At 39.4% G+C, this 27295-nt stretch overlaps 1 protein-coding gene across 1 annotated transcript in view; it reads left to right on the top strand.

Annotated features, from left to right (window-relative positions):
* LOC136251534 (protein CLEC16A-like) overlaps nucleotides 1–27295 on the top strand; it is a 33942-nt gene that overhangs the window by 897 nt on the left and 5750 nt on the right. Inside the window, exons 6-13 of the mRNA XM_066044001.1 lie at nucleotides 13496–13625; nucleotides 13798–13981; nucleotides 14025–14078; nucleotides 14129–14206; nucleotides 14253–14380; nucleotides 23623–23777; nucleotides 23823–23921; nucleotides 23965–24182. Coding sequence (XP_065900073.1) covers nucleotides 13496–13625; nucleotides 13798–13981; nucleotides 14025–14078; nucleotides 14129–14206; nucleotides 14253–14380; nucleotides 23623–23777; nucleotides 23823–23921; nucleotides 23965–24182 — 1046 coding nt within the window. The remainder of the gene's footprint in view (nucleotides 1–13495; nucleotides 13626–13797; nucleotides 13982–14024; nucleotides 14079–14128; nucleotides 14207–14252; nucleotides 14381–23622; nucleotides 23778–23822; nucleotides 23922–23964; nucleotides 24183–27295) is intronic.

Below are 27295 nucleotides of genomic sequence, written 5' to 3'. Positions count from 1 at the left end.
GCATACATGCGTGTTGTGTGTGTGTGGTATGTACGTGTTGTGTGTGTGTGTGTGGCGTGTAGTGTAGTGTGTGTACATGTACGTATGCACGTGTTCATTGTGTTGTATCATGTTGACTATTATAGTGTGTTCTGAAGTGGAGAGTGTGTGTGTGTGTAGTTAGCTGCTTCCCCACTTGAGAAACTCAAGGTTTTGCAGTCCTAAAAGTGGTTGTGTTTGATGTACCCTCTATTAGCAGGTCCAATCTCATAATTATTTCCTGTAAGGGGGGGTACACCTCCTGGCTACACATAGTTATTGTATTAGCAGATAATAATGTAATCATCTGGATCATTAACTTTGTAATCCTTACACCCCCTCCAGTGGCCATCCTAATGGCTGTCGATCTGACTAAAGGCCTGAAGGTAATTGATAAGAGTCTTTTGACACAATACACGACTTCACAGCTATATAAAAAGTATCTATTACGTACATGGCACATATCAGTTGTCTTCTATGCCAGCAGCTATCAACTTGTTGACACTTACTGTTAAGTGTTTATAAAATTTCATAAAGTCTTGTTGGCTGTTACCTCATCTCTCTAATAGTAACTTCAGGCTCTTAATCATTAGACATTTTGCTATTTGGGAGGAGGGAGGATGACATTACTATGAATACAGGAAGGCTGGAAATCAGCTTGTGCTTATCACCCCTCTACTCCTTTCTTAAATACTTAAGGTACTAATGTACCTTCTTCCTATGAGGAGCCTTATCCGCAATTACAAAAATGATGTCATAATTGGCAATTGTGGGGGTACTTTGTTATGCAGCCAATGAACTGAACAAGTTTGAATAATAGTGGTAAATGTATTGGGACATTGGGAAATGGTAGTAGTATATGTGACCGGATCTGCAAAAACCCGACACAATCGTGCATTTTTCAAACTCTTGTTTATTAAATATTTATAATCTATTTAGTCAAGTGTACTCTCTGGCAAAGTTTCAGCCTCATATGCCAATAACTTTAGGAGTTACAATCCTACAAAGTAGCAACAACAGAAAAATCGATTTGTACATCAAGTATAGGGAAAGTAAATTACAGGCGCCTACAAAAACAGTTGTAACTTACCAATGGATTGAGGTAAGGAGCTATAATTTTCACCATCGTGTTCGCCTTGAACAGGGGAATCAATTACTGGGTAAGTTTTTTCTTTACTCACCCTTCTTCACTGCATACAAAGGCAAAATTCATGAAAAATTAATTGCTTTGACATGATGTAAACAAATGCTCATAACTTCCGTATCCTTGGGTCTACTGCAACGAAACAAAGATTTTCCAACTCCTCTTGAACAGGCAAATAAGCTGATATCCAGGGTTTTATTTTTTAGTCCCTTCCTTTACTAAGCAAGAGGCGTTCAAAAAATTTGCGGAATTTTTCAATAATACGCAAGTATTTCACCCAATGTATTCAATGCTTTATACTGTAAAGTTAGACTTGCGCGATTGTGTCGGGTTTTCGCAGATCCGGTCACCTGTGGTGATAGCAGAATAAATGATACACAAATACACTCATTTGCACTGGAAGTAATTATATATTTCTCACCTGTGTCTTTGTTTGAATTTATAAATGTTATCATAGAGAACCTCCTTCTCTCCCCATACCTCTGTACCAGAGGAGGGTCGACATGAAGTAAGCACGAAGTAAGTGCTATCAAAAACATTGCATAACTTACATTCCTTTAATCGCTGAAAACAATTTCTAAACCAGATTGTAAGGCTACCAGGAGACACTTAAAATCCATTTCGGCCATGTTTATTGTAGTGGTGTGTGATATAGGATATTTTCCTATCACGATTATTGCACACAACATACGATATATATCATTATATACAACTCATCACTCAGCTTGTGTATTTACACTGATGACACTTGTAGCAGTGATGTACTAGAAGTACAATACAACATGGTACATGACTAGCATACAACATTGCAAGTTCTTATATCAAAAAAAGTACAGTGTACAATGACATCTTGGGTACATTTTTCCCTAATTACAGCTAAAATCTATACCTAGGCTTATATCACGATATAAAGATTCTATATCATATCATGATATAAAATACTGTCATGATATATCGATATATATCAGATATCGCACATCACTAGTAAATTATCCAACTGTTGAGAACTAAGCAACTGGGTTGTGGAGAGTGGATAGTGTTAGCTTTTTTTCTTGCTTTGCAAGACAATAGTTGAAGTGTTGCTGTAAGAAAGAATCCTTCACCATTCGCAGTATCTTGAGGTCCAAAATAAGGGTCGAATTCCATGAGCTCCAGTACTACTACCATGAACTCCAGTACTACTCACAAAGCAACTTTGTTAGTAGCCGGAGTACCTTTGGCATGTGTATTCATCCTTTGGGTTGGGTGCTTGAATTCCTGTTTACAGACGTCCCACTAGATATGGTAACCAAGAAGTAGAGTCTTCTTGATCTGTCATAATGTTTGTTGTGTTTCTGATCATCTCTTCACCCCCCACCCCAGCTTAATATGGAAGCAGTAAGCATATTTCAGACAAAACTGAAATTTGTTATATCACATGTAAAAGTGTACATACTTGAATACAGTAGATCCTCCGACCCTCGTTTATCCATACCCTGAAATGACTGAGTATTTTGAGTACATGTGCTTGTCCTATTAGAGTAGCTCTGTATGTAAATGTATGGGCTTAGTTATCTGAGCAGTTCACTTATCTGAACACTTTCACCATTGCCTGAGACACGTAGCCGGGTTTTACTGTATCCTAAACAGTCTGCATATAAAACAAAGACAAATCCATAGTGGATTTATCAAAGGGTACACAAAGTAGATAAATAAAAATTTGAAATTTAAGAGATTGCTAATAAAGCTGCAAAACAAGAAGGGATCTCGTGGGTGGAAATGTAAACCACAAATCCGTATGTTTATGACTCTACGATTAGATGAATAGAATGGTTCTGTACATGTAATAGAATAAACTGTTTCATAGTACCATATAGGTGATGTTATGTATGTGGACAGTAGCATTGACAAGTGGGTAGCTGTTGTGTTTTGAGAAAGATAATATTTTATGGACTCAAGTCAAGAAGCATTATTTTAGTGACTTCTTGACAGAGTCAAAGGATTTGTGGTTTACATTACCACCCCATCCTTGTTTCATGGCTTTTTCAGCGGTCCTTATTGAAATTTCAAACCTAGTGTATAAAAATTATTAATTTAAAAATGAATTAGGGATCCAAGTAATAAAACAGTAAAACAAGAGATGAATGATGGTATTACAGCATAGTTCGGTGGGAAAATCCCTACATTGGCATGTTATAACAATCTTTTTTTTTCAATGCCAAAGTAGGGATTTCCCACCGAGCTGTGTTGTAATACCATCATTCATCTCTTGATTCACTACTTTTCATCATTTGAATCCCTACTTCATTTTTAAATTAATATCAAGACACACAGCAGTGTGTCATGCAGCCCAAGAATCCGTCGCACCACACCGTGAGTATATTGACAGGAAGAAAGAATACGCGATTTCACACATATGTAACTCTGTGATCTCTTATCCAATTTGAAGCAAATTTGGTACAGAAGTGCCCACACGGTAGGGGAATCTACATACAAAATTTGAAGAAAATCGTCCCTACCATTTCTGAGATACGAGCAGCCAAAGTCTCGGGTTTTTTTTCTTCATTTTTTCTTCTACTTTTCGCACACTTTGCAAAATTTGTCATAAAATACAAACGTGTACTCCGATCAAGCTGAAATTTGGTACACTAATGACTTAAAGAGCTTATTAAAGCGAATCTCAGTACCAAGTCTGGTGGGAATCCGATAAAGAATCACGAGATATGACCAATTATTCGTGTAAAATAAGATCAAACTTCTTTCAGGGTAAACCCCTTGAAGGAATGAGCTGAAAATTGCTATGTAGATGGAGTAACCATCGTAGGAGTGCCTTTTTGTGGTTTGAAAGGAATCCAGTTAAAGGCCATTGAGATATGACGCAAAACCCAACCTGTGTCACAATTACGCGAGCGAGTTTTGTGAATAAATAAACTATTAGTTTTCATGCCTACCAAGCAAACCGCTAAGAGCAATGAGCTGAAAATTGTTATGTAGCTGGAATAATTATCATAGAAAGTCCTTGCAGTAGTACAGAAGAATTGGAGTACAAAACACTTAGTTTTGATTTGAAAGCCAGCTACGTGTAGCAAAAGTGAGATTGAGATACTCTAATAGAACAGTCACCCTAATAGAGCATTCTGCTGCTCTAATAGAACAGTCACCCTGTAGAGGGTACAACTACTAGTAATTTGCTCTAGAGATTCAGACCATTACAAATGACCCTGTAGGGAGATAAGCTTGGAACCAATCACCATGTAGAGAGTTCAACCACAAACAAATCACCCTGTAGAGAGTTCAGCTACCAACAAATCGCCTTGTACAGAGTTCAGCTACAAGCAAGTCACCCATAGAGAGCTCAGCTAAAAACAGATCACTATGTAGAGAGTTCAGCTGGAAAAAAGCACCCTGTAGAGATATCAGCTACAAACAAATCACCCGTAGAGAGTTCAGCTACAAACAAATTACCCTGTAGAAAATTCAACTACAAACAAGTCACCCTGTAGATAGATCAGTTAAACACAATTCACCCTGTAGAGAGTTCAGCTACAAACAAATCATCCCATAGAGAGTTCAGCTACAAACAAATCACCCTGTAGATAGATCAGCTAGACACAAGTCACCCTTTAGAGAGTTCAACTACAAACAAATCATCCCGTAGAGTCATCATGTAGAGAGTTCAGCTACATTTTATGTCATCACGTAGAGAGTTCATTTCAAGTCACTCAGTGGAGATCAGCTACATACAAGTTATCCTGTAAAAAGAAATGGCATGTAATAAATTCAAAATTACTGATGAAATCAAAAATACTCTAGTTAATATAAAAAACTAGTATATTAAATTTAAAAATGAAGTAGGAATCCAAGCGATAAAAAGTAGTGAAACAAGAGATGAACAATGGTAGTTACCGTAGATTCCCTAAAATTTCGGCATCTCTAAATATTCGGCACTCCCCGTGCTTTGAACACAATGTGCTCTAAATTTCGGCAAGCGGAAAGAAAGTTTCTATTATAAGCGCATTAATTTTTCAGCACTTGGAGTACTAGTTGACGAAGGTTTATTTAGTACTGAGGATTCCCAGTGACCTCACAAAATATGCTATCTCGATGCTAGATGAAGTACCAAGTGTGAAATTGTTCACGGAACGAACGTGCCCAACGATATCACCGTGTGACATCACGGCTACCACAAAACGATCTTCGTTTCTGTTCACAGAATAACATCTCTCCTGGAGCCTACAAACATGATACATCCTCAGATATAATGTTCTGTTAAGTCATGGAACACTTCATGCAGCAACTGGGAGCTAGCGAGATTTCACCAGATAGCTAGTTTAATAGTATTGATTGTGGTTTCTATTATTATTAGTGTCGAGTGACTGTATACAAAAGCGATGCAGTAATGACATTGATCATCTCTCCTGGATAATGTAGGCAATCACGGTATATAAGTTAGTGCTGCAGCGAAATGAGTGTTGCGGCTAGTATCGTCAATTCCGCCACAAGGCGCTCCTGTTGGTCCTTGTAGAAAGAAATCCAGAAAGTAACAAGTAAACAGATAGCAAATAACATAGCCATGAAGCATACAGACTGTATTAGGGATACTCGATAGATCCCTAAAAATTCGACAATAACATTGGGTTAGTACATTTTTTCCTAATTGTTCGGCCAGACACGAACGGAATTAATTTATTTCTGCCAAATTTTTAGGGAATCTATGGTAATACATATAGCTCAGTGGGAAGTCCTACTTTGGCATTGAACACAAAATAATTGTTATACCATGCCAAAGTAGGGATTTTCCACTGAGCTATGCTGTAATAATTACCACTGTTCATCTCTTGTTTCACTACTTTTTATCGCTTGGATTCCTACTTTATTTTTAAATTTATAATTTTTGATATACTGGTTTGTTTAGTCTTTTGATAAAGCAATATATACAGCTAGTTATAAACATGTGACTGTTCTATTAGGGTGACTGCTGCATTAGAGTATCTCGAGTCAGCCTGCAAAGATGTGTGCTTTCCCAAAAAGTGGTGTGGTCATCGTGGTTTTGATCGGTTCAGAGTATCTCGAATCAGCCTACCAACTTGAAGGTGTGTGGTCACAAATACAGCTAGCATAAAAAGGGCGTGGTCATGGTGGTCTCAATTGATAGATCGATAATACGTAGAATAAAGAATGGCGTGTGATGTTGTGACCTATCGTGGAGTACTGGTACCTCCATACAGTAGGCGCCTTAAATAATTTTGTGGCGTCTATTATGCTGCTGAAAGAAAGTGTTGATATGGAAAATTAATTCCTCGATATGGTTTCGTTGGATGAAAAAGACAAGCAGCCTGATTGAAGATAAAAGAAAAGACAAGGCGCACAGGGTGTACACTCGTCGGAACCCCAAAAGGCACATTCCACCAGTGAGTTTGTTGTTTTGGCATAAAATGGTGACTGCGTGCTGCTTTGTTTGGGCTCTAGGCTTGCGACTGGTCAGTAAGTGAGTGAGGCGGTGAGTGAGATGAAAAGTTTTGACTGTTTTTTAAAAAAATTCTATATCCGGCTACCAGTAAGCGTTTTCTTGTTTCTAACGCTACATTTGATGTGATATTATTCCGTAAAGATGATTTTTGTGTTTCTAAGCTGGTTTTTAAAGGTGATATTTTTGGTGGCGCGTGTCATTTTGGGGGGATTCCTACTTAAACAGTACGGTATCTGCTTTGGATGTCATTCTTCTTTCTCTGTGGTAAAGAAAAAAAACGCAGGTTGAAATAACCCCCAAAGCCAGCCATAAGACGGCTTTAGTGTATACAAATACAAAAAGAAGTGATATCTAATCCAAAACAACCAAGCTTTAAGTCTTGGCACCAAATTCACCTGAACTGTCGTTATTAAAATTTTTGCCATTAACCTACCATCACAGCCATTTCTTGGCTGCCACCTTGGCCGCCACCTTGGATTTCACATCTTTTTTCACCATAGCCTTTTTGGGGGCTGCACATTTTTTTACAGTTTGGCTGTTTTGGATTAGATACTAGTTTTTGTTACAGCATACAGCTATACACTGTTCTATTAGGGTGACTGCTGTATTAGAGTATCTCGAGTCAGCCTTCACCTACCAGGGGGTGTGTCACTATTTCATTATGCTAACATTATACAAAGACAGCTAGACCACATAATAATGGGGTGATATATTAATGGGCATTGTCTTGAACCTGTTGTGAGGTTATGCATATCTACCAAGCGTAAATGCTTTAAATAATTTTGTGGCATCTAAACATGCTGCTCAAGGAAGGTGTTAAGGGGGCAAGCAACTATGTCCTATGGCTTCCGTGAATAAAATTATGCGTTTTATATGAAGCTGTAAAACCAACACAGATACTGTTCTCCACCTGATGAATAACACATGTTGTAGTTGAGACATTGAACTTCTGTTCAGCGCAAATCTGACTGAAATCCTCTGAAGTATGTACAAATTATGGTGTGGTTACCAAACACTGTAATTTTAACACCTTAAAATTGATTCCCCTCCTACAGCTAATTGTGAAATTCTTGTAGTAGCTTGTAATAGCATTATCTTTAAAAGTATGGAAACAGATTTTTAGGAATGACTACTATGGCTTCAAAAGAGGAGATTTCTGTTTTTCATAGAAAATTTTGGGAATTTAAAAGCTCATTTGATCAAGTACTTCAAAAAATTACTTCCATATTGTTATAAATGTAGTTTAGGTAGCAGATGACAAATTTGTAGAATTCTCATTCTTTAGGTCTAAAATACTAAACTGAGTTTTAAAGTCAGTACTTCTAACTGGAGATGGTGATTTTTAATTACCACAAACACATCTGATACAAAAGGGGATGGAAAGCAAGCACAGATCACTGAAAACCAAGATTTTGCATATGAAGCCATAGGAATTAGTAGCGTGCCCCTTAATATGGAAAATTAATGCCTCAATATAGTTTCATTGCATCAAGAAGACAACCAGCCTGACTGAAGACAAGGTGCAGAAGGTACACGCTTGTTGGAACCCCAAAAGACAAATGCCACTGGTTGTGACATAAAATGGTGGCCGTGTGCTGCTCCATTTGGCCTCCAGCCTTGTGACTGTGGTCAGGCTGGCAGCAGGCAAGCAGGCAAGCAGATGAAAATTCGAGTTTTGATATTTTTTTTAAAAATTCTATATCCACCAGCCTGTGTTTTCTAATGCTGTTTTTGAACTAATATTATTCTGTAAAGGTGTCACGTAGGATGTCTCTAGGATACTACAAAAATTTTCTGCCATTGCTACCATAGGAAGCTACAAATCCATCTGAAACTCGCTGGACCACCATAATACGTTACCACCCTGCCTTTGTTTGATCATTCCCTGCCCTGTAGTGCGGAAAAATAAAAATCTAGCCCATAAAATTTTCAAACACTAACTCCTCCTAGGTTTCCCCCCTAATCACTTCAAACTCTCTAGACATACCTCCTGTCCAAATCTATGTGTCTTAAGGTGATGTTTGTGCCTTAAAATAGAGTCAACCACTTTTACCACTTTAGCCATTCATATCAGGGAGGGGATCATGTGATCTGGTGGATACGATATCATCTGGCAGTCACACCCACCAGTAGTTCTGGAATGAGTGTGTCAAGGTTTTTACTAAGATACACCTTCTGCTACTTACCACAAGCAAGATAAGTACTGCAAGCTACAAACAAAAAGTACAAGATTCTGTAATGCATGTCTAGGACAAGCAGAAGCAAACACTCAATTACTGTAATAGAACACACACGCTACCTTAACAGGCCACAAATTGTGGAGTTTCCATAACAGTTTCCAATGTCTGGCAAGATACAGTACATACCATCCCCTGATGAACTCTATAAGGGACAGCTGATATTTCCACTTTTCTGACTAGAAGCTATGTTGCTTTAACTCCATTTAACTATCCTAATAGAACACACACTTACAAGTTCTAATGGAACAACCACTCCGTTTGAAGGATATTCTTGGGTTGTGCCGATACATTTTGCAATTGACAAAAACTACTCTTCTATCTATTGTAGTACTGTATATTAGGGATCATGGAGGCTAGCACCTTTTCACAAAAAAATGTTGACCAGAAATCAGCCTCACAATGGGTTCATGGTGCCTTGGCAGTATTGGTTAGACAGAATCAAGCCCAAAAGTGTCTTCAAATTTTTTTTATTCAGTGACATTTTTCTGCTGACTGACTGACTAACTTATGGCCACTCCAAATATATTCTCTATTTCCCATCCTGAACTCAAGGCATATTTGCATGCGGGTGGGTAGTTCCAAAATATTGGCAGCTTTTCAAGCCATATTTGCCTGGCACAAAGCTGTATACGTATAAGCATATATACCACTTTAGCGTGGGCGTTCAAAGGCGCCGCTCGGTGTTTAACTCGCATATTGCCCGGGCAATATCATGGGAAAGCGGTTTGCCAATGACTTTGATACCCAGCCAGTTCAAAGAATCGATGCGCTTTGACTCGTTATATTGAGCGACATAGAGCTTTGTATTGTGGGACTCGGTTTTGTAGAGATTGCTAAGCTTAGTACATAGGCTAAGATACAGTAGTTGGTTGTTACTAAAGGATAATGAAGGCACAAAATAATTGTTTGGGCGATTGTGGATGCGTATTTCTACCCACCGCATATCAACCTTTGAACAGACCATGGAACAGCAAAGCTACTACTGCTACGTTGAAATAGGTTAGTAACTTACAGTTCTAAGTACTTAACTTAATGTAATAACTTACTTACTGTCCCAATAGCGAAGTTAGTTGGCTTAACTTAGTACAAAAATGATAACAATATAAACTCCATCCCACAATCGCAAGTTTTCTAACATTGCGTGTTGAAGCATAGTAACGTATTAATGACGTTTTAACGTATGGACAACGTTTTGATGGCTATTAGCCCACGCTATTAAAACCACAATCGATCTTCAGATGCTACTGTATAAAACAAATGGGATGAGTTCTTGTTAGTTCTTTCACCTATTAGGTGAGTGCGCCCCAAGTGATATATATCACTTGTACCATGGCTGCTTGGGATTTTGCTGACATATACACCCGCAGCCCTCGGGCCTGCGGCCCTCGTGCTTTGGGTGTATATATCAGCGAAATCCCTCGCAGCCATGGTATAACTATTACAAGTAAGCTTGTATGTTCCTTGTTAAGTTGCAGAAGTATAATACAAACGAGAATTTGTGCTGACTTGATAGCTCACTGACACGTCAGCTGACACTAGTACAAGATTGCTTTTACTGAGCCTGTATAGTATGCAAGAATAGCCGGAAAATAGTAGAATACAGAATGCAGATGGTGGATGGGAAACAGAATTATTTGTTCCTAATGTCTTCAGACAAGTGTAACTTTATAACAGCTAAGGCTATGGTCTTGATTTTTTCACTGTTTGGCGTAGGTTCAGCCTGACAGGTGTCTTATGCACGCATCATGAACTTTGTCCTCCTTTGTGTCCCATTTCTTTTTGCTGACAGCCCAAGATGTCAATTTACGGTAGCACGATGGCTTCCCTACGTTTATCGTCCGTATTTTCCATGGTGACTGGATTGATTGCAGAGGCGCTTCTCCTACTGTGCTTCATTTGTAATGCCATGTAACATGCTAAAAGTGAAGTGTAACGGCCACTTCACTTTGAGTCAGTAATTGATAGTTAGGGCGTACAAATCGTCCGTATTTTCGTGGTGATTTTATTGACTATAGTTTCCTTGGACATGGGCCCATGGCATCATGATATGATATACCATGCTCTTTTTTTTCAGGACAACACTGGCCGCCACAAAGAACAGCAGTGTGCTGGCTCCTGTTTGGATCATCTGGGTGACATCTTCAGCTGACTTTGAGGCCTGCATACTTTAACATTACTAACGTTACTGTGTGTTGTCCATTGCAGGAGTCTTTGTTTGGTCAGTCTGCAGTCTCAACTGATGTGGCTTCTGCTAAAGGAGAGGAAGATAAGGATGCTCACCATGGTGAGCTTGTGCAGGCTGGTGGTGGTGTCTCTTTCCCTCTAGTGGATTGTGGTCAACTGCTAGTCATCCTGTCCTCTAGGACACTGCTGCTAGAACAACTGCCAAGAGTGGCATCTCTCACGGTCTTGCCTTTTGTCATCTGCTGGAGCAACTCTGTTTTTTCTTTGGTGCCACAATGCTTGAATGTTGTTCAGTTCGTTGCCTACAGTCCTCTGTGAGAGTTAGACTCTTCCTCCTACTCCCTGCAGCATACTCAGTCTTAGGCTGCAGAGCTTTCTTGTTAATGCCCCCTGTCCTGGTGTTCCACCCAGAGTGGCTAGGAGAGACTTACACCAACAATCTTCAGTGTGTTATGGACAATTGTGCGAATTGTGCCAGAATGATATTGGGCTCGACAAGGTTGGATGATGACGTTCCCTTTTCCCCACTGATATATATAGTAACTACTCTACTGTGTATTGTACTATTATTACCTTTTGGTGTCGCGATGTTTTTGTTGTTGTTTTTTTAATTGCAATGACCAGCTAAACATCAAGTAGGGAAACAAGAGAGGTTGCCTATGTCTGCAGATATACTAGTGAACATTTAATCCCTACTTCGACATTTAATTTGTCACTCAATACTTATCCAATCAGAATATTTAGATCTCTTTGTGTATGTGACAGTATAAACAACCTGTAACTTTTTAATGGGACACATCTTGATACGCCACCTTCATGGGGACTGTGCTCAGAGCAGAGATTCCAGTGTTAATACTAAAACTGTGACACCAGTCACTCATTGTTCATGTGCCAGGTCACCATGTAATAGATACAACACATCATTGAAGAAATTGTGTATACACAATAGTGTGATTACTCCTTGATCAATTGTAACATTCAGTACATCTTTTGGATACTACAGTATAATAATGATATAATAATGATCTTAGTAACAAGTGCATTTTACATGAGTACAGCTAGTGGGGGCTACTTGTTGTTAACTGTTTTCAATTTTGTTTTCAAATTAAAGCACCTCAAACTGGATCTTGTCAAAACACCATTATGTATGCAAAGCCATGAAAGATCGTGTTTGGCTTGCTGGTGTGATGTGTAGACCAGGAAGTGATTAATATGCGTGGACAGGGCATCCAACTGGATGGGATATCCAATGTCAACGTGGGCAGGATATATCAAAATACTCTAATAGAGCAGTCAAATGTATCTGAGCACAAGAAGCCATTAAAACATCACTAGTAACATTCTAGCTCATAATAAGAGACTCAGTTAGGTATGTATTCCATAAGGTTGACTGGAAAATTGTTTTATCCTATACAGTTATCAATATAAATTACATTTAAGAAGTACACAAACTAGTTGAGTAAAAAATTGGAACAAAATTAGAGATTGCTGAAGAAGCCACGAAACAAGAAGGGATTGTTGGGATGGTAACGTAATCCACATATTTTTGCCAAGAGTCAAACAAAATAGGGATTTGTGGCTTACATTACCACCCCAACAACTTCAGTAATCTCTGTTCCCCTTTTACAACTTCTGTTCATAAGCATTTAACCCTTAGCCTAGCAGTCAATCAAGTACCATATAGGGGAAAGGTTTCGATTGGCGAAAGTTTCGCGGTACAGGGCGAAACAAACTATTCACAGTTGAACTTTCACGGTGGACGAAAGTATGGCAGCATCCACTCAAAGCACTTAACCATGCACATAAACAATCCAAATTTGTTGATAAGTGGGCGTGGCTCATGACGATTATGATACATGCATACACTGGCACCTGACAATTGGTTAAAGTTGGCATGGCTGTACATTGGTCATGGCTGTACATTGGTCATGGCTGTACATTGGGTATATATACACACAGTAATGCACATGGCTTCATGCATGCCTTCAGACTGTTGCAACACATCTTACTAAGTGGGTGTGGCTCCATGTATGACAAGCTACCGTGATGCACAATCCCAATAAGTGGGCTGGGCTGCTGTAAGTAAATCAGCGCAGCATTTGCAGGGAAACTTTCACAGATATTGACAAAACTGCGAAATCCAGGAAAGTTTCACCCATTGAAACTTCCCCCTATACAGTACCTGACAGTACTCTGATAAGCTGTGAAGGTTTAATCTATATTAATTAGTTAACAGTTTAAAGTATAGTCTGAAATGCTCTCTAGGGCATATGCCTCGCTAGATCCACTACTGGTAAAACACTGCCTTATAAGCACATCACTAGATGGATGACAGAAACTGAGATACTCTAATAAAACAGTCACTCTAATACAACAGTAGTCAGGGGTGTTGTTGTTATGGTAATCTACACTAATATAAGCAGGGGTATTGTTGTCATGGTATTGTGTTTGTCATTGCAGTTAATGAATCCACCATGTTGGAGTACATCAGGAATAAGACAGCTGCTCCGTATTTCTCCAACTTAGTTTGGTTCATTGGCAGTCATGTGATAGAGTTGGATGAGTGTATACGTTGTTGTAGTCAAGCAGAGTTAGTTAGTGTTGTTAAGGGACAGTGTTAGAAATATTAAGTCAGCCATTTTCCTAACATTTCTCCAACAAGTTTACATGTTGAAATCATCAATAACAAGTTATTGAATTAGCTTGACTGTTATTTCTAGCACTGGGGGTGTGGCAGAGGTGTGATGTGTCTCTCTCTTTAGTCACCTCAATCGTTCCCGCCTGGAACATCTGGTTGCTGAGCACTTGGATCACATGCACTACTTAAATGACATCTTATCACTAGACATTAGTTCCCTTAATGATGTGCTTGTTAGTCATACCCTCGGGCGACTACTGCTACCATTATATGTGTACTCTCTTACGATTGGCCAATCTACTTGCAAGGTGAGCCACACCCACTATTCTGCTTTATGATGTATTCTTAAAGGATGACAAGAAGCCATACATCAGCTCAACTGTAGCACTGTTCCTGCTGTCGCAGGTATGTACGAATTTCCATTTCTGAGTTTCCATTCCCATAATTCCTGTTAGGTGTTTTTAATTATTGAGTCTGCTCCCTTGGTAACCAAATTGGCTCATGTGATCTTATCCGGCCAACTACCTACTGAGGTAATTAATTACACTCTTGTATCATGTTTTTATTCTGGCCAATCAGAAGCCAGATGAAGCTTCAAGAGCTTTCCTACCACCAGAAGTTTCCTTAGAGAACAAATTTCGTCAGCCCATTGCTAAGGGTTACATCCCTGCTCAGCGAACTATACCAACACAGAAAAGAAATGTCACGTAAGTTGTCATGGTAACCAGATATAGTGCTTTAAAACATGTGACTTATAACTGAATTATACATATGCAGGGGTTAATCTAGGGGGGGCTGTGCCCCCCCCTGGATTAGCCATTCCCCCCCCCCCCCCTAGGTTTATACCTAAAGCCTTGAGAAATGGAAAGGTTTAATTGATCCAAAAGCCACCCAATGGTCAATATTCAATGGCATCACAGTAAAATTTCACCAAAATTGAGTATATTTGCACCTAAATTTTCAAAAATTTCCTGGGGGAGCATGCCCCCAGACCCCCCTAGAATCCAAAGCGACTTACTTCGCCCCCTCTAGGTTAATATTCTGGGTTGAGCCCTGATATGTACTATTAGTATAGTAGAGGCCTATACTATTAGTATAGTAGAGGCCTATACTATTAGTATAGTAGAGGCCTATACTATTAGTATAGTAGAGGCACAAGTGCTCCGCCTGATATAAACACATGAAGCTGGGGCCATTAGGCCTGAGGTTTATACAGGCAGAGCGTTATGTACCACTCACCTAATTGGTGGAGTAGGACAATTATATATATATATATAAAGGCCGGGTTTCTAGCAGATTGTGTGGGTGATGACCAAATGTGGTGACATTGCCATTTACAGTATATTTGATCAATATTACTATTTAAGGCTTTAGGGCTATTACACTAACATTGTATCCACAATTTGGTTCTGTAATACTCAGCATATATGATAATGGCTCAATCAGCCGTGATTCTCTCAAACGCAAAAAAAAAACAGCTAATAGACTATTTTACTAAACAAAATGATTTTTATTTTAGCTCAAATATTCGACACAGCTCTTCTTATACAAACAATCAAATCTACTAATCTAATTCTATGCTGGCTAAACTATTGGCAAGGCCAAACTGGTTGCCACAATCAACAGTAATGGTGAGGATTATTTGGAATAAATGACTCAGTCATCAGACTAGTAATTTATATAACTAGAGTTGTGGCCACCATATTGGGCATTGGCTGCTTTGAAATCATTCGCTGAATGTATTAGTGATGTTTGGTGTGGTGTGGTGACGTTGCAACCACACAATAAACTTGCATGTTAGGCTATAACAATTAAGTGAGGTGTTGTAGCGGTCTCGGTTGCCGGCACATACTATATTGCACAAAACCGCAGCCAGTACAATATCTGTATATTGCACTGCGGCCGGTGTATTTTAACTTACAATGCACTCGTTGCAGTCTACAAAACCTCAACCAGTGTGTTATAAGTTATAATGCACTCTCTGTGGTGTACAGTAGCGCCATATACAAACTGCCCACACAGAGTGGTATATTTAAAATTTTGGGCAAGACTGTTGTATTCAGCCTTTTTGTATCAAAATTTATACTAATCATTGTTTAGTGAGTAATAAGATTCTTCCTTAATTCAAGTGAGATCAATTACTAATGTGTAGGTCCTTTCCTCTTACAATATTAACAGTCTGTTTCCATTTTATGTATCTATAGTGATTATTCTATATGTAGATCAAGTGATCTTTTGTTGTGCTTCCTACAAAGGAAACATTGTAAGGGATCCCTACTATACAGTACTATCATACTGTATGATATGTTAGTGACCAACATTAGGAGTGACTTTAGAGAAGTTGAAGTGTTATTCGTGTAATATATTGTGTAACAAGCGTGTTATATTAAAATCCTCTAATAGAACAGTCATCACATACAATACTGGATGGTTTGTTGTTCTCATTACAACATGTATCCCTTGGGTTATGTATAATCAAAAATGAAACTGCCTTCCTGGAGCACTTCCAATAAGTTGCTACAATTTGTTTATTCAGTGGAATTACTAACTGTCTAATGCATTAGACAAGTGTGTTAACTGGTGCACTATTATGATGTGTGATAGTACAAGTGACCGTCACTATTATGATGTGTGATAGGACAAGTGACCGTCACTATTATGATGTGTGATAGGACAAGGACCGGCACTATTATGATGTGTGATAGGACAAGTGACCGTCACTATTTAATGAACTAGACTACTAGACTGATAATACTATGGTTGAGTCTTGCTAATGAAGGGCCCATAGGGCACCTGCAGCCGCCCTCTACTAAATGTTGAATACCAGCAGTGGAATATGTGACAACTGTGTTATACACAGCACTTACCCTGGTGTATAGTATTGATGCAGGGAATGATATAGCGATCAACTTGATTGCCAACTGACAACATCCTTATCCTTAGAGCACGAACATAAGTAGAGAGCTAGTCTTGTGTGGCCAAACTTCTATTCCAGTGCAGGGGCTTACCAATTGAGATTTTTAAACCAGGCGCACGCCCACAGCCGGCCTTCGGCCGGCTGTGGGCGTGCGCCTGGTTTACTGTAATTGTTTCCGCAAAAGTGTGTGTGTGTGTGTACCTATCTATCTACCTATGTACCTATCTACCTATGTTTGTCCGTACGCACCCACGTGAGCAAAATCGTTTAATAACGGTAAAAGCAGCTTTTACGTAAGAAGTAAAAGTGAAATGAAGTCTGTATTAAACTTCTGCACAGGTGAACTTTGCTCTGAGGTGGTTTCTTTTCGGCGGACTGAAATACGGGTGTGGTGACTTTCCTCAGACTACCTTCCCCTTGAGGTTTTCAGGCATTTAGCAACTGAAAAACAACGGTGCAGGCCTCGTACACTGCCAGGAATAGCCTATCGCTTCGAGTTGAAAGGGGGCGTATCCCTTACGTACGCGAACGAAAATGAAGAGCAGCTTTGAGGCTTTGTCGAAAGAATTTGTGGGAAAAAACACGTTAGTCACACAATAAAACAGTTTAGAAGATAGTTTTGTGCGTAATATGTTGGTTAAAGCGGTTTATAACAAACGCTTCCTTAGCAGTGCATAGCAACGTAATTGAACGAATTACGAATATTTCATGAATTACGAAATACGAGAAATAGCTAATTATATTATCAAACTACCCTATTGTAAAGTAGTAATACATAGTTGGTTAATTCATAGTAGTATATACTGTCTATAGTTATTCCAGATGAGTTAGCTAGCTGCTTGGCGCCTGGTTTTTAGAAGTAGCACAACATCAACTTGTTCAGTAAGGGAGCTTTTAACCTCTAATTCATAAACCTCTGCAAGACTAGCTCACTGATCTGGGTCTGGGCTAAAACCAGGTCTAGGCTGAAACCAGGTCTAGGCATGAAAACTAGCTCACTCCTTGAGCGTGCTCTAAGAATATCTCCCATTATCAACCAGAAAGTTGATTGCTGTCGTTGCCTTGTTCCCTGTACTATACACCAGGGTAAGTGTTGTGCGTATAACAGACAGTAGCGAAAATTATCAAGACCATTTCACATATTTCGCTATTAAGTAGTGGGAAGCAGGTTCCCTGAAGGCCTTATTCAGTAAATCCAACCATAGAATGTTCAATAACTAAAAATACATCTTCGCAGTGTTCCAGTAATAGTGACCCCCCACGTGAAGCCATAATATGTGCTACTGTGAATTGACACTATATGTGAGTGAAAGAAAGGTGATACATGCATTGTATGGGAAGCACCTGTCAGTGAGCAAAAAAGTAGAGTTCACAGCCTAAGCTGTTATTGACGCTTCCACCAGTTGAAGTGATGGCTAGTTGTTGTTCTATCTGTGTAAGACCGTGTAACTGTGTTAGACTGTGTAACTGTGTTAGACTGTGTAACTGTGTTAGACTGTGTAACTGTGTTAGACTGTGTAACTGTGTTAGACTGTGTAACTGTGTTAGACTGTGTAACTGTGTTAGACTGGGTAACTGTGTTAGACTGTGTAACTGTGTTAGACTGTGTAACTGTGTTAGACTGGGTAACTGTGTTAGACTGTGTAACTGTGTTAGACTGTGTAACTGTGTTAGACTGTGTAACTGTGTTAGACTGTGTAACTGTGTTAGACTGTGTAACTGTGTTAGACTGTGTAACTGTGTTAGACTGTGTAACTGTGTTAGACTGTGTAAGTGTGTTAGACTGTGTAACTGTGTTAGACTGTGTAACTGTGTTAGACTGTGTAACTGTGTTAGACTGTGTAACTGTGTTAGACTGTGTAACTGTGTTAGACTGTGTAACTGTGTTAGACTGTGTAACTGTGTTAGACTGTGTAACTGTGTTAGACTGGGTAACTGTGTTAGACTGTGTAACTGTGTTAGACTGTGTAAGTGTGTTAGACTGTGTAACTGTGTTAGACTGTGTAAGTGTGTTAGACTGTGTAACTGTGTAAGACTGTGTAACTGTGTTAGACTGTGTAACTGTGTTAGACTGTGTAACTGTGTTAGACTGTGTAACTGTGTTAGACTGTGTAACTGTGTTAGACTGTGTAACTGTGTTAGACTGTGTAACTGTGTTAGACTGTGTAAGACTGTGTTAGACTGTGTAACTGTGTTAGACTGTGTAAGTGTGTTAGACTGTGTAACTGTGTTAGACTGTGTAACTGTGTTAGACTGTGTAACTGTGTTAGACTGTGTAAGTGTGTTAGACTGTGTAACTGTGTTAGACTGTGTTAGACTGTGTAACTGTGTTAGACTGTGTTAGACTGTGTAACTGTGTTAGACTGTGTAACTGTGTAAGACTGTGTAAGTGTGTTAGACTGTGTAACTGTGTTAGACTGTGTAACTGTGTTAGACTGTGTAACTGTGTTAGACTGTGTAACTGTGTTAGACTGTGTAAGTGTGTTAGACTGTGTTAGACTGTGTAACTGTGTTAGACTGTGTAACTGTGTTAGACTGTGTAACTGTGTTAGACTGTGTAAGTGTGTTAGACTGTGTAACTGTGTTAGACTGTGTAACTGTGTTAGACTGTGTAACTGTGTTAGACTGTGTAACTGTGTTAGACTGTGTAACTGTGTTAGACTGTGTAAGTGTGTTAGACTGTGTAACTGTGTTAGACTGTGTAACTGTGTTAGACTGGGTAACTGTGTTAGACTGTGTAACTGTGTTAGACTGTGTAACTGTGTTAGACTGTGTAACTGTGTTAGACTGTGTAACTGTGTTAGACTGTGTAAATGTGTTAGACTGTGTAACTGTGTTAGACTGTGTAACTGTGTTAGACTGTGTAACTGTGTTAGACTGTGTTAGACTGTGTAACTGTGTTAGACTGTGTAACTGTGTAACTGTGTTAGACTGTGTAACTGTGTTAGACTGTGTAACTGTGTAAGACTGTGTAACTGTGTTAGACTGTGTAACTGTGTTAGACTGTGTAAGTGTGTTAGACTGTGTAACTGTGTTAGACTGTGTAACTGTGTAGTGTGTAAGACTGTGTAAGTGTGTTAGACTGGGTAACTGCAGAGCATAGCTGAACACATGCACAACGGCTGCAGTAATTATCAGTATGATTAGGGGTGTACCGATGTTACAATCGGTACCGATATTGGGATATCGGAAATATCGGAAATCGGTAAATAAGGCTAGATTTTACCAATATGAGCACGTGCGCATACTGTATAACGCCAGAAATATTTTCGTATGTTTTTGGTAATGCAGTACGGAAGCCAATATGCCACGAGTAAACTTCACTGTTCGCGAAGACAGCGATAAGTTTGCCAGTTGTAACACTTGTAACGATAGCATATCTCATCTACAAGCATTTCCGCCAGCATCAAATCAATCTTTGCTTTGATGTCTGGAACAACAGTTTCTGAGAAATACTTCCTGCTTGGGAGTGTGTACCTTGGGTCAAGAGTTTTCACGAAACGGCTAAATTCGGTGTCATGAACAACTGGGAAAGGTTGGTTATCCATAGCAATCATTTCTCCTATTAATGTATGGATACACACTGCGTATGAATCATGTATATCCCACACTTTCACTTTCGTGTGGGTTTCTACCATCGTTAACTGTTTAAATGCTGCTTGCTCTTTTCATTTCTCTTGCTCCTTCGAGTCTCTTCTCCAAATACTGGCTGCATTCTTCAGTGTGCTGTTTTTTAGATGATCGATAAGGTTAGTTGTGTTGTACGACTTCACTGAACTTCCTCCATGTACCCCATCTGAGTCTTACCACAGACATTTGAAGCTGCTCTTCAGCTCAGCAATCACTTATTAGTTTAACAGCTCACTGGGTCACAAAAGAGTATAAAAGAATATCAGCAGTGAGTGCTTCATGCACACAAATGCAAGGGGGTGTCACGTAGGTATGCGCTGTAGGTAGATCTGCGACCACAGTCAAAGTCTTGACCGGCCGAAACTTCGCTTTGACCTGTAACTAAGAGCCTTTTTCAATTTTTGACCAGTGACTTAGCGACGATATTTCAGTGCTTTTTGATTGTGGGTTGGAAACTTTGACCATTGACTTGGCACAATTTTGGTGGCCTTGACCTTTGACGTAGACTTTGACCGTGGTCGCAGATCTACCTACTGTGAGTGCCTGTGCTTGCAAATGTGAAGGCTCTCATACCGGTGAGTATATTCGTGAAAAGCTGGAGTGGTGACATGTTAAAGAACTGGGGAATTAATAAAGCACGGATTCATTTAATAATACATGATAATGCTAGCAATATGAAAAGATGCCATGCTACCCAGCTTAGGATGTTTCACACATACCCTTCAACTTGTTGTGGATGAAGATATCCTTTCACAGCATGTCGTCATTGATGTTTTAGCCATATGTCGTCCACTTTAAACATTTGACTTTAGCTTATCATCAGCTAGATGAAATACAAGACATTAGCGTGAAGTATTTAGCATTGGTAAAAAAATAGACTACAGCAAGATGAGCCGACAAGGTGGAATTCCACTCTTTACATGCTACAATCAATCAACACACAAAAGATGGCACTAGCAGCATATGCCACTGACTATGACTCCATCACTATGTTGAATACCCATCAACTTGATCTTGTCAGGAAGATTATTGCCACGCTTGAACTTGTAGAGGAAATAACAAAATGATTTCCACTGATGTAGCAGCTGCATCAGTGTTGATACCATTACTAAGAGCACAATCACTTACCAAACACATGGTGATGATTCTGGTATTCAGACCATGAAGGGGGAAATGTTAAGTTCACTGAAGTGAAGATTTGAAGACATTGAAAAACACGAAGAGTTGATTATTGCCACAATACTGGATGCTAGATATAAGGACAATTTTTTTGCTATGGCAGCTACAAAAGAATTTGCTATGCAATGTATCACTGATATGTGTGATGAAGTGAGTGAACCACCCAACAAAAAGCAACATATAGATGATGTTGGTACTAATGCATACTCCAGTAAAGTGTGGGAGTGTATGAGTGAAAGTGTAGGTACCAGTGGAGTGGAATTAAACAGTTACCTAAGGGAGCCTTTGATCTGTTCTCAAAAAAGTAATCCCTATGTTTGGTGGAATGAGAATCAGCGAAGATGCCCACTTTTAACTAGAACAGTAAGACGACTCCACCTACCCAGCGTGCCATCAGAGAGACTCTTTTCTGGAGCTGGAAACATTTACAATGATCACAGATCATGACTTACAGCAGAGAAGGCTGAAATGTTACTGTCAATCAAGTATAACTTGAAAATAGTGGGATACAAGTATTAGCTTATTGCATTTCCATGATACAAGTATAGCTATAGTGTTGTCATAATGTGTCATAATGTGTCATAATGTGTAAAACAGTCAATATTAGCCCAGTGTGTTTTACAGTTCAAATATTACAGTTAACAAGATCTAATCACTCAAATGTAAATATCAGTTATAGAATCGTGTTATGACTATGTAAATATCGGAATATCGGTAAATAGTGAAAATGTCGGAATATCGGTGAATAGTGAAAATGTTGGAGTATCAGTAAATAGTGAAAATGTCGGAATATCGGTAAATAGTGAAAATGTCATATCGGTACACCCCTAAATATGGTGGTGCCTTTAGTCCTCTTACAGCTGCCACCATTGTTTCCTTTGATGCAGCGTTGTAATGTTACAACAAGTTAACAAACAAGTGTAATTGTCCTAACACTTGTGTTACCTTTTCTACTCTATAAATGTAATTTAAAGTACAAGTCTTATGATACTGTGTAGTACAGTACAACTCTTATGATACTGTGTAATACAGATCTCCTAAACAAAATGGCACCCTAAACAGTAGGGCTGAAACGATCATGGTTTTTTTAGTATTCGAGTACTCTCTAGAGTTAACAATCGAGTAGTCACGAATACTAGTTGCATGTAGTCATACCCATTTGACATGTTTTGTACCAACCTTAAACAGTTTACAGCTTTTAAAGTAACAACAATGATACACACACTATTAAAGTACTGATGTTAGTGTCCCTGACTGTGATAGAAAACCAGCAGAAGTGTGAAGCTAGCAGGAGCCTGAATGATCAAGCCCAGGAAGCTGTTTTAGAACTGAACATTGTTGATTGTAATTTTGATTTTTGTGGCACTATATATGCTGAGCTGGCAAGCTCTAGAATTTTCTATCAGTTTTTGTATAAATAGGCTGTCAATATTGTATTGTGTGCCTTTGAATTAGCACTCAACGAAAGTAGAACTTGACTTTGCTCGTGCTGTACTGCTTGGCTATCACACTGACAAAAAAAATTATGCCAATCAAACTCTACAGCCTTCTTTGTGTCACTCATGGTGACAAATACATCATGTGAGCTGGGTCACATGATCTTAACAAGTACCAATTGTACTATCCGAGTACCAAATCCTTATTGAGTACTCTCCGAGTATTAGTATTTGTTTCAGCCCTACTAAACAGCTATTTGTTAAAGAACACCCGGGAGTATGTTGTTTTTGGAATTTGGGGGGAGAGGAATTTTGGTTTTAGTTCTATAGGAAACACATCCCCAGAAAAATTTAGGTGTGAAGATACAAAAAATTTTTGATGGTACTTTAGGAATAAACCTGGGGGGCCCCCCCACCCCCTTCCTGTTGTATTAACACCAGTAGATGTGGTCTTTGTATTCTCATTGATCAGGGACAAATCCAGACTTATGGAAAGGGGGAGGGGGGGGGGGGGTCAAAATGAACTGAGGCACTACATTCTCTGGTTTGGTAAGATGAGACCCCAAAAAAGGTCACAGCCAGCTTACAATAGCTGCCCACTTCACCAACTACACATTTATTACTGATAAAGTACATAAAAATCCTTAGCTCACTACATACTACTCTAAGACTGTGACTGCTTTATTAGACTCCCCTGTATCCGCCCCTGTCATTGATTGTATAATACTGTGATCTCATTGGTCATTTTATACTATGACCTCATTGGTTGTTTTATATTGTGTTATAGTCCGGTAAACATACAAGTTGGGACAAATGTGAAGGAAGAGTATCTCCTGATTGGTCCAGTTGAGCCAATGGGAAATGACCAGGGATCACATGAGCCTCCACAAACAGGATCACATGATTCTCAAGAAAGATCACATGACTCCCAGTCAGAAATAGGTACACGCCTCCTTAATGATCATGTAAAGATGTTTTGTGTGTTAGTTCCGATGTTAGCCATCTTGAAAGAATTACATGTGATGAATGATGATCGTTCTTGTCTGTTTGCTGTTTGTTTATTGGATGGAATGATCAGTAACCATGGTAAACAACTGTTGGTTTGATATTTGTACATGTGGGTGTGTAGGTGTTGATCGTATTCTATTAAGAGAACATCATCTGTTGCCAAGCACTGATTATCACCATCTGTTGGTATCCAAATTGTTTCATATCCTGGAAACTAGCACAAAATCTGACAATAAAGTCCGTCTGGTTACCATGGCAATGTGTATGAAACTACTGCAGCAAGTTTTGGATTTCTCAAAAGAAGTTATTCTAATAGATGAGCACTTAGCACTGTTAGAGGTAAGAAGGTGACCTTTTCAGGCTATTTTGTACTGGCCAAGAACCTTCATACACAATACAAACACAACACCACGGTATTGTGGTGCTTGGCTGGAATCTGGGTAGCTTTTGGGTCAAGGTTAGCTCATACCTTCTTCCTGTTTCACAGTGAGATTTTCACTTGGGCTCCCAGCCTCTGTCAACTGTGTTTCGCCCTCCAGTGCCTAACTGGTAAAGTTGACAACTACCAGCAAAACATGCACAAATAGCAAAACATGCACAAATACAATCTGTCATGGAACAAAGATCGATAATTGTCTGTAGTAGCAGAAGGTGTGACCAGTGTCTAAGGAGGGGTGGGACTAGTCATTTCATGCTACCTCAAAATTACTCTTAGGCATACAACAATATATCCTTCCAGTGTCCACAACTCAGACCTGTTTACAGATCCATTTTCCACAGATTGCCATCCACCCTTAGCTGGCAGCATTACCATGTTAGTTGAGGTTGTAGCAGTACTCTTCACCATTAGAAGATCACACATAGCATCTCTAACAAGCCTTTGTTGTTGTAGGACCACATCAATCATTTAAATTGCTGACAACATTGTTTCTACTATAATACCTAGGTACACCGCAACAGCATATTTTTTGTACTTTGCGTGGGAGTGGTCAAAGTGCCAGTCTCTGCCCAGGGGCGTAGGGAGGAGGGGTTCCAAGGGGTTCAGGAACCCCCTGTAAATTCAAGCAGGACCCTAACACACCATTTAGTGTGGCAGGACAAAATGAGTGAGTAATATAGTGTAATGGCACAGCACAACAATTGATAAAGCTTGCATTCATCTCTCAGGGAGGACTTACAGAGGTAACATGAGCCCTCTTCAAAACTTGCTAAAAAGATTGATATACTCTAATAGAGCAGTCAGGTATACTCTAATAGAGTAGTCAGGTATACTCTAATAGAACATGCATGTAAATATCCCAGGGGTGTAGCCAGGATTTTTTGAAGGGGTGTTCCAGCACCAGCATTGAGTTACTAGAAGCAGGGGTCTGGGGGCTCAGCCCCCAGCCGCTGAGAGACTTTCAATATTTTAATAAATCAAAACTCAGCAAATTGCTATATTTTATGCAAAAAGTACATTAATTATGATGCATTAAGTGCCCCTGGGATGAAGGTAGTACTAGATAAAGTCACCTAGTGGAAACAGACAGCATAACACATAGAGACACATATAGTAATCTGTAAGTGATGGTTATATCTCACTGTGGTATAGGAGCCATGAATCCACTGATACAAATGACAATCAAAACAATATAACTATACAAATATGTATAGCATGACATAACACAAGTGATAAATTACTGGAGCTCTATATCTTTAAACACTGCACACCAAAGCTATAGTAGTATAAGGTCATGCTAAGTTTTGCATTTAATGTTTGAATGTCTGAAAAACTTCATATGGACATGGATATTTACATGCATGTTCTATTAGAGTATATATCTGACTGCTCTATTAGAGTATATCGATCTTTTTAACAAGTTTTGAAGAGGGCTCAGGTTACCTCTGTAAATCCTTCCCTGAGAGATGAATGTAAGTTTTATCAATTGTTGTGCTGTGCCATTACACTATATTGCTCACTCATTTTGTCCTGCCACATCAAATGGTGTGTTAGGATCCAGCTTGCAGAAGTATAAATTTTACAACGGGGGGGGGGGGGGGGGGGGGTCCGGAACCCCCCCTCCCTACGCCCCTATATCCATATCCATGTGAAGCTTTTCAGACATTCTAACATTAAATGCATAACCTTATACTGCTGTAGCTTTGGTGTGCAGTGTTTAGAGATACAGAACTCCACTTGTGTTATGCAAAATGAATTCATGCTATGCCGCATATTTGTATAGTTGATTGTAAGTCATTCCATTTGTATCAGGTTCCTATACCAGTGAGATAGCTCACGTACAGATTACTATATGTGTCTCTGTGTTATGCTGTCTGTTTCCACTAGGTAGCTTTATCTAGTACTAGCTTCATCCCAGGGGCACTTATATGAATTATAATAATTAATGTGCTTTTTGCATAAAACACAGGAGTTTTGATTCATTAAAATATTGAAAGTCTCTCAGTGGCTGGGGGCACAGGTGACTCAATACTGCTGTTGGAACCCCCCTTCAAAAAATCCTGGCTACGCCCCTGCTGCCGTACAATTGGACAAATGCAGTTATGTAGAGATTATGTGAAAAATCTCCCCACTAAGACAGCACGATTGATCATGTGCATGACATGGAAAATCGTTAGAACTAACCAAATCCTACCAGTTTCTTCTATGACTAGAAATAGATACTTGAACACTTACTAATAATCTGACATGGAAAATTGAAGCCTCTCAACACACCCTCTCAACACACCCTCTCATGCTGTATTTTCTGTACACAACTACACATATGTGACTCAGTCTGGGAAAACCGGTCTTATTGCCTATTCAAGAAACGCCGGTTTTAAGTATTTAGTGTGTAGTAGCTCGCCAATGGTTGAAGCTATGTGTATCAAATTTTCACACGTTTTACACCAATTCCTTACCTTCCAGAGCATCCACTGTGCAAGTAGCCAACAACTAAGTTTCCCGCCATTTTAGATAGTTTTTAAACCAAAGTTGACTGTATCAGGCGAGCTCCAAAAGGGGTGGTAGGTGGGGGACCTGGAAGGTGGGCAAGACGGTGTTCAAAAATTGAAAAGGAAGGCGTAGGGATGATTTAGGCTAAGTTTTGGGCCATTCAGGTCTCACAATTGGCTAAAATGAAAGGAAATTCACAGCAGAGGTACTTATTCAACACCACAGAGCTGTACAGCCACATACAGTCATCCCCAGGCTGACCAGAGCTCCAATAAGGCCCCACACCGCATGTACGGATCGCCACTGGGCTTGGGAAAAGCAGCCAGCAAAGCCAGACCACTCAAGTCTAGCTGATTTTGATTGTGGAATTAGATAGTTTATTCATGTAGCTTTGTGTCCTGGGTGAAAAATCGAATCTGCTGACATGGGCGATAAGACCGGTTTTCCCACATAATATTATGTGAAGTGTCTTTAACCATAGATAATAGACACCCCATACTGGATTGGAAACTTCTAAGCG

Source organism: Dysidea avara, chromosome 3, assembly GCF_963678975.1.
Source record: "Dysidea avara chromosome 3, odDysAvar1.4, whole genome shotgun sequence".
NCBI lineage: Eukaryota > Metazoa > Porifera > Demospongiae > Dictyoceratida > Dysideidae > Dysidea > Dysidea avara.
This window is presented reverse-complemented; position numbering and strand designations above follow the sequence as displayed.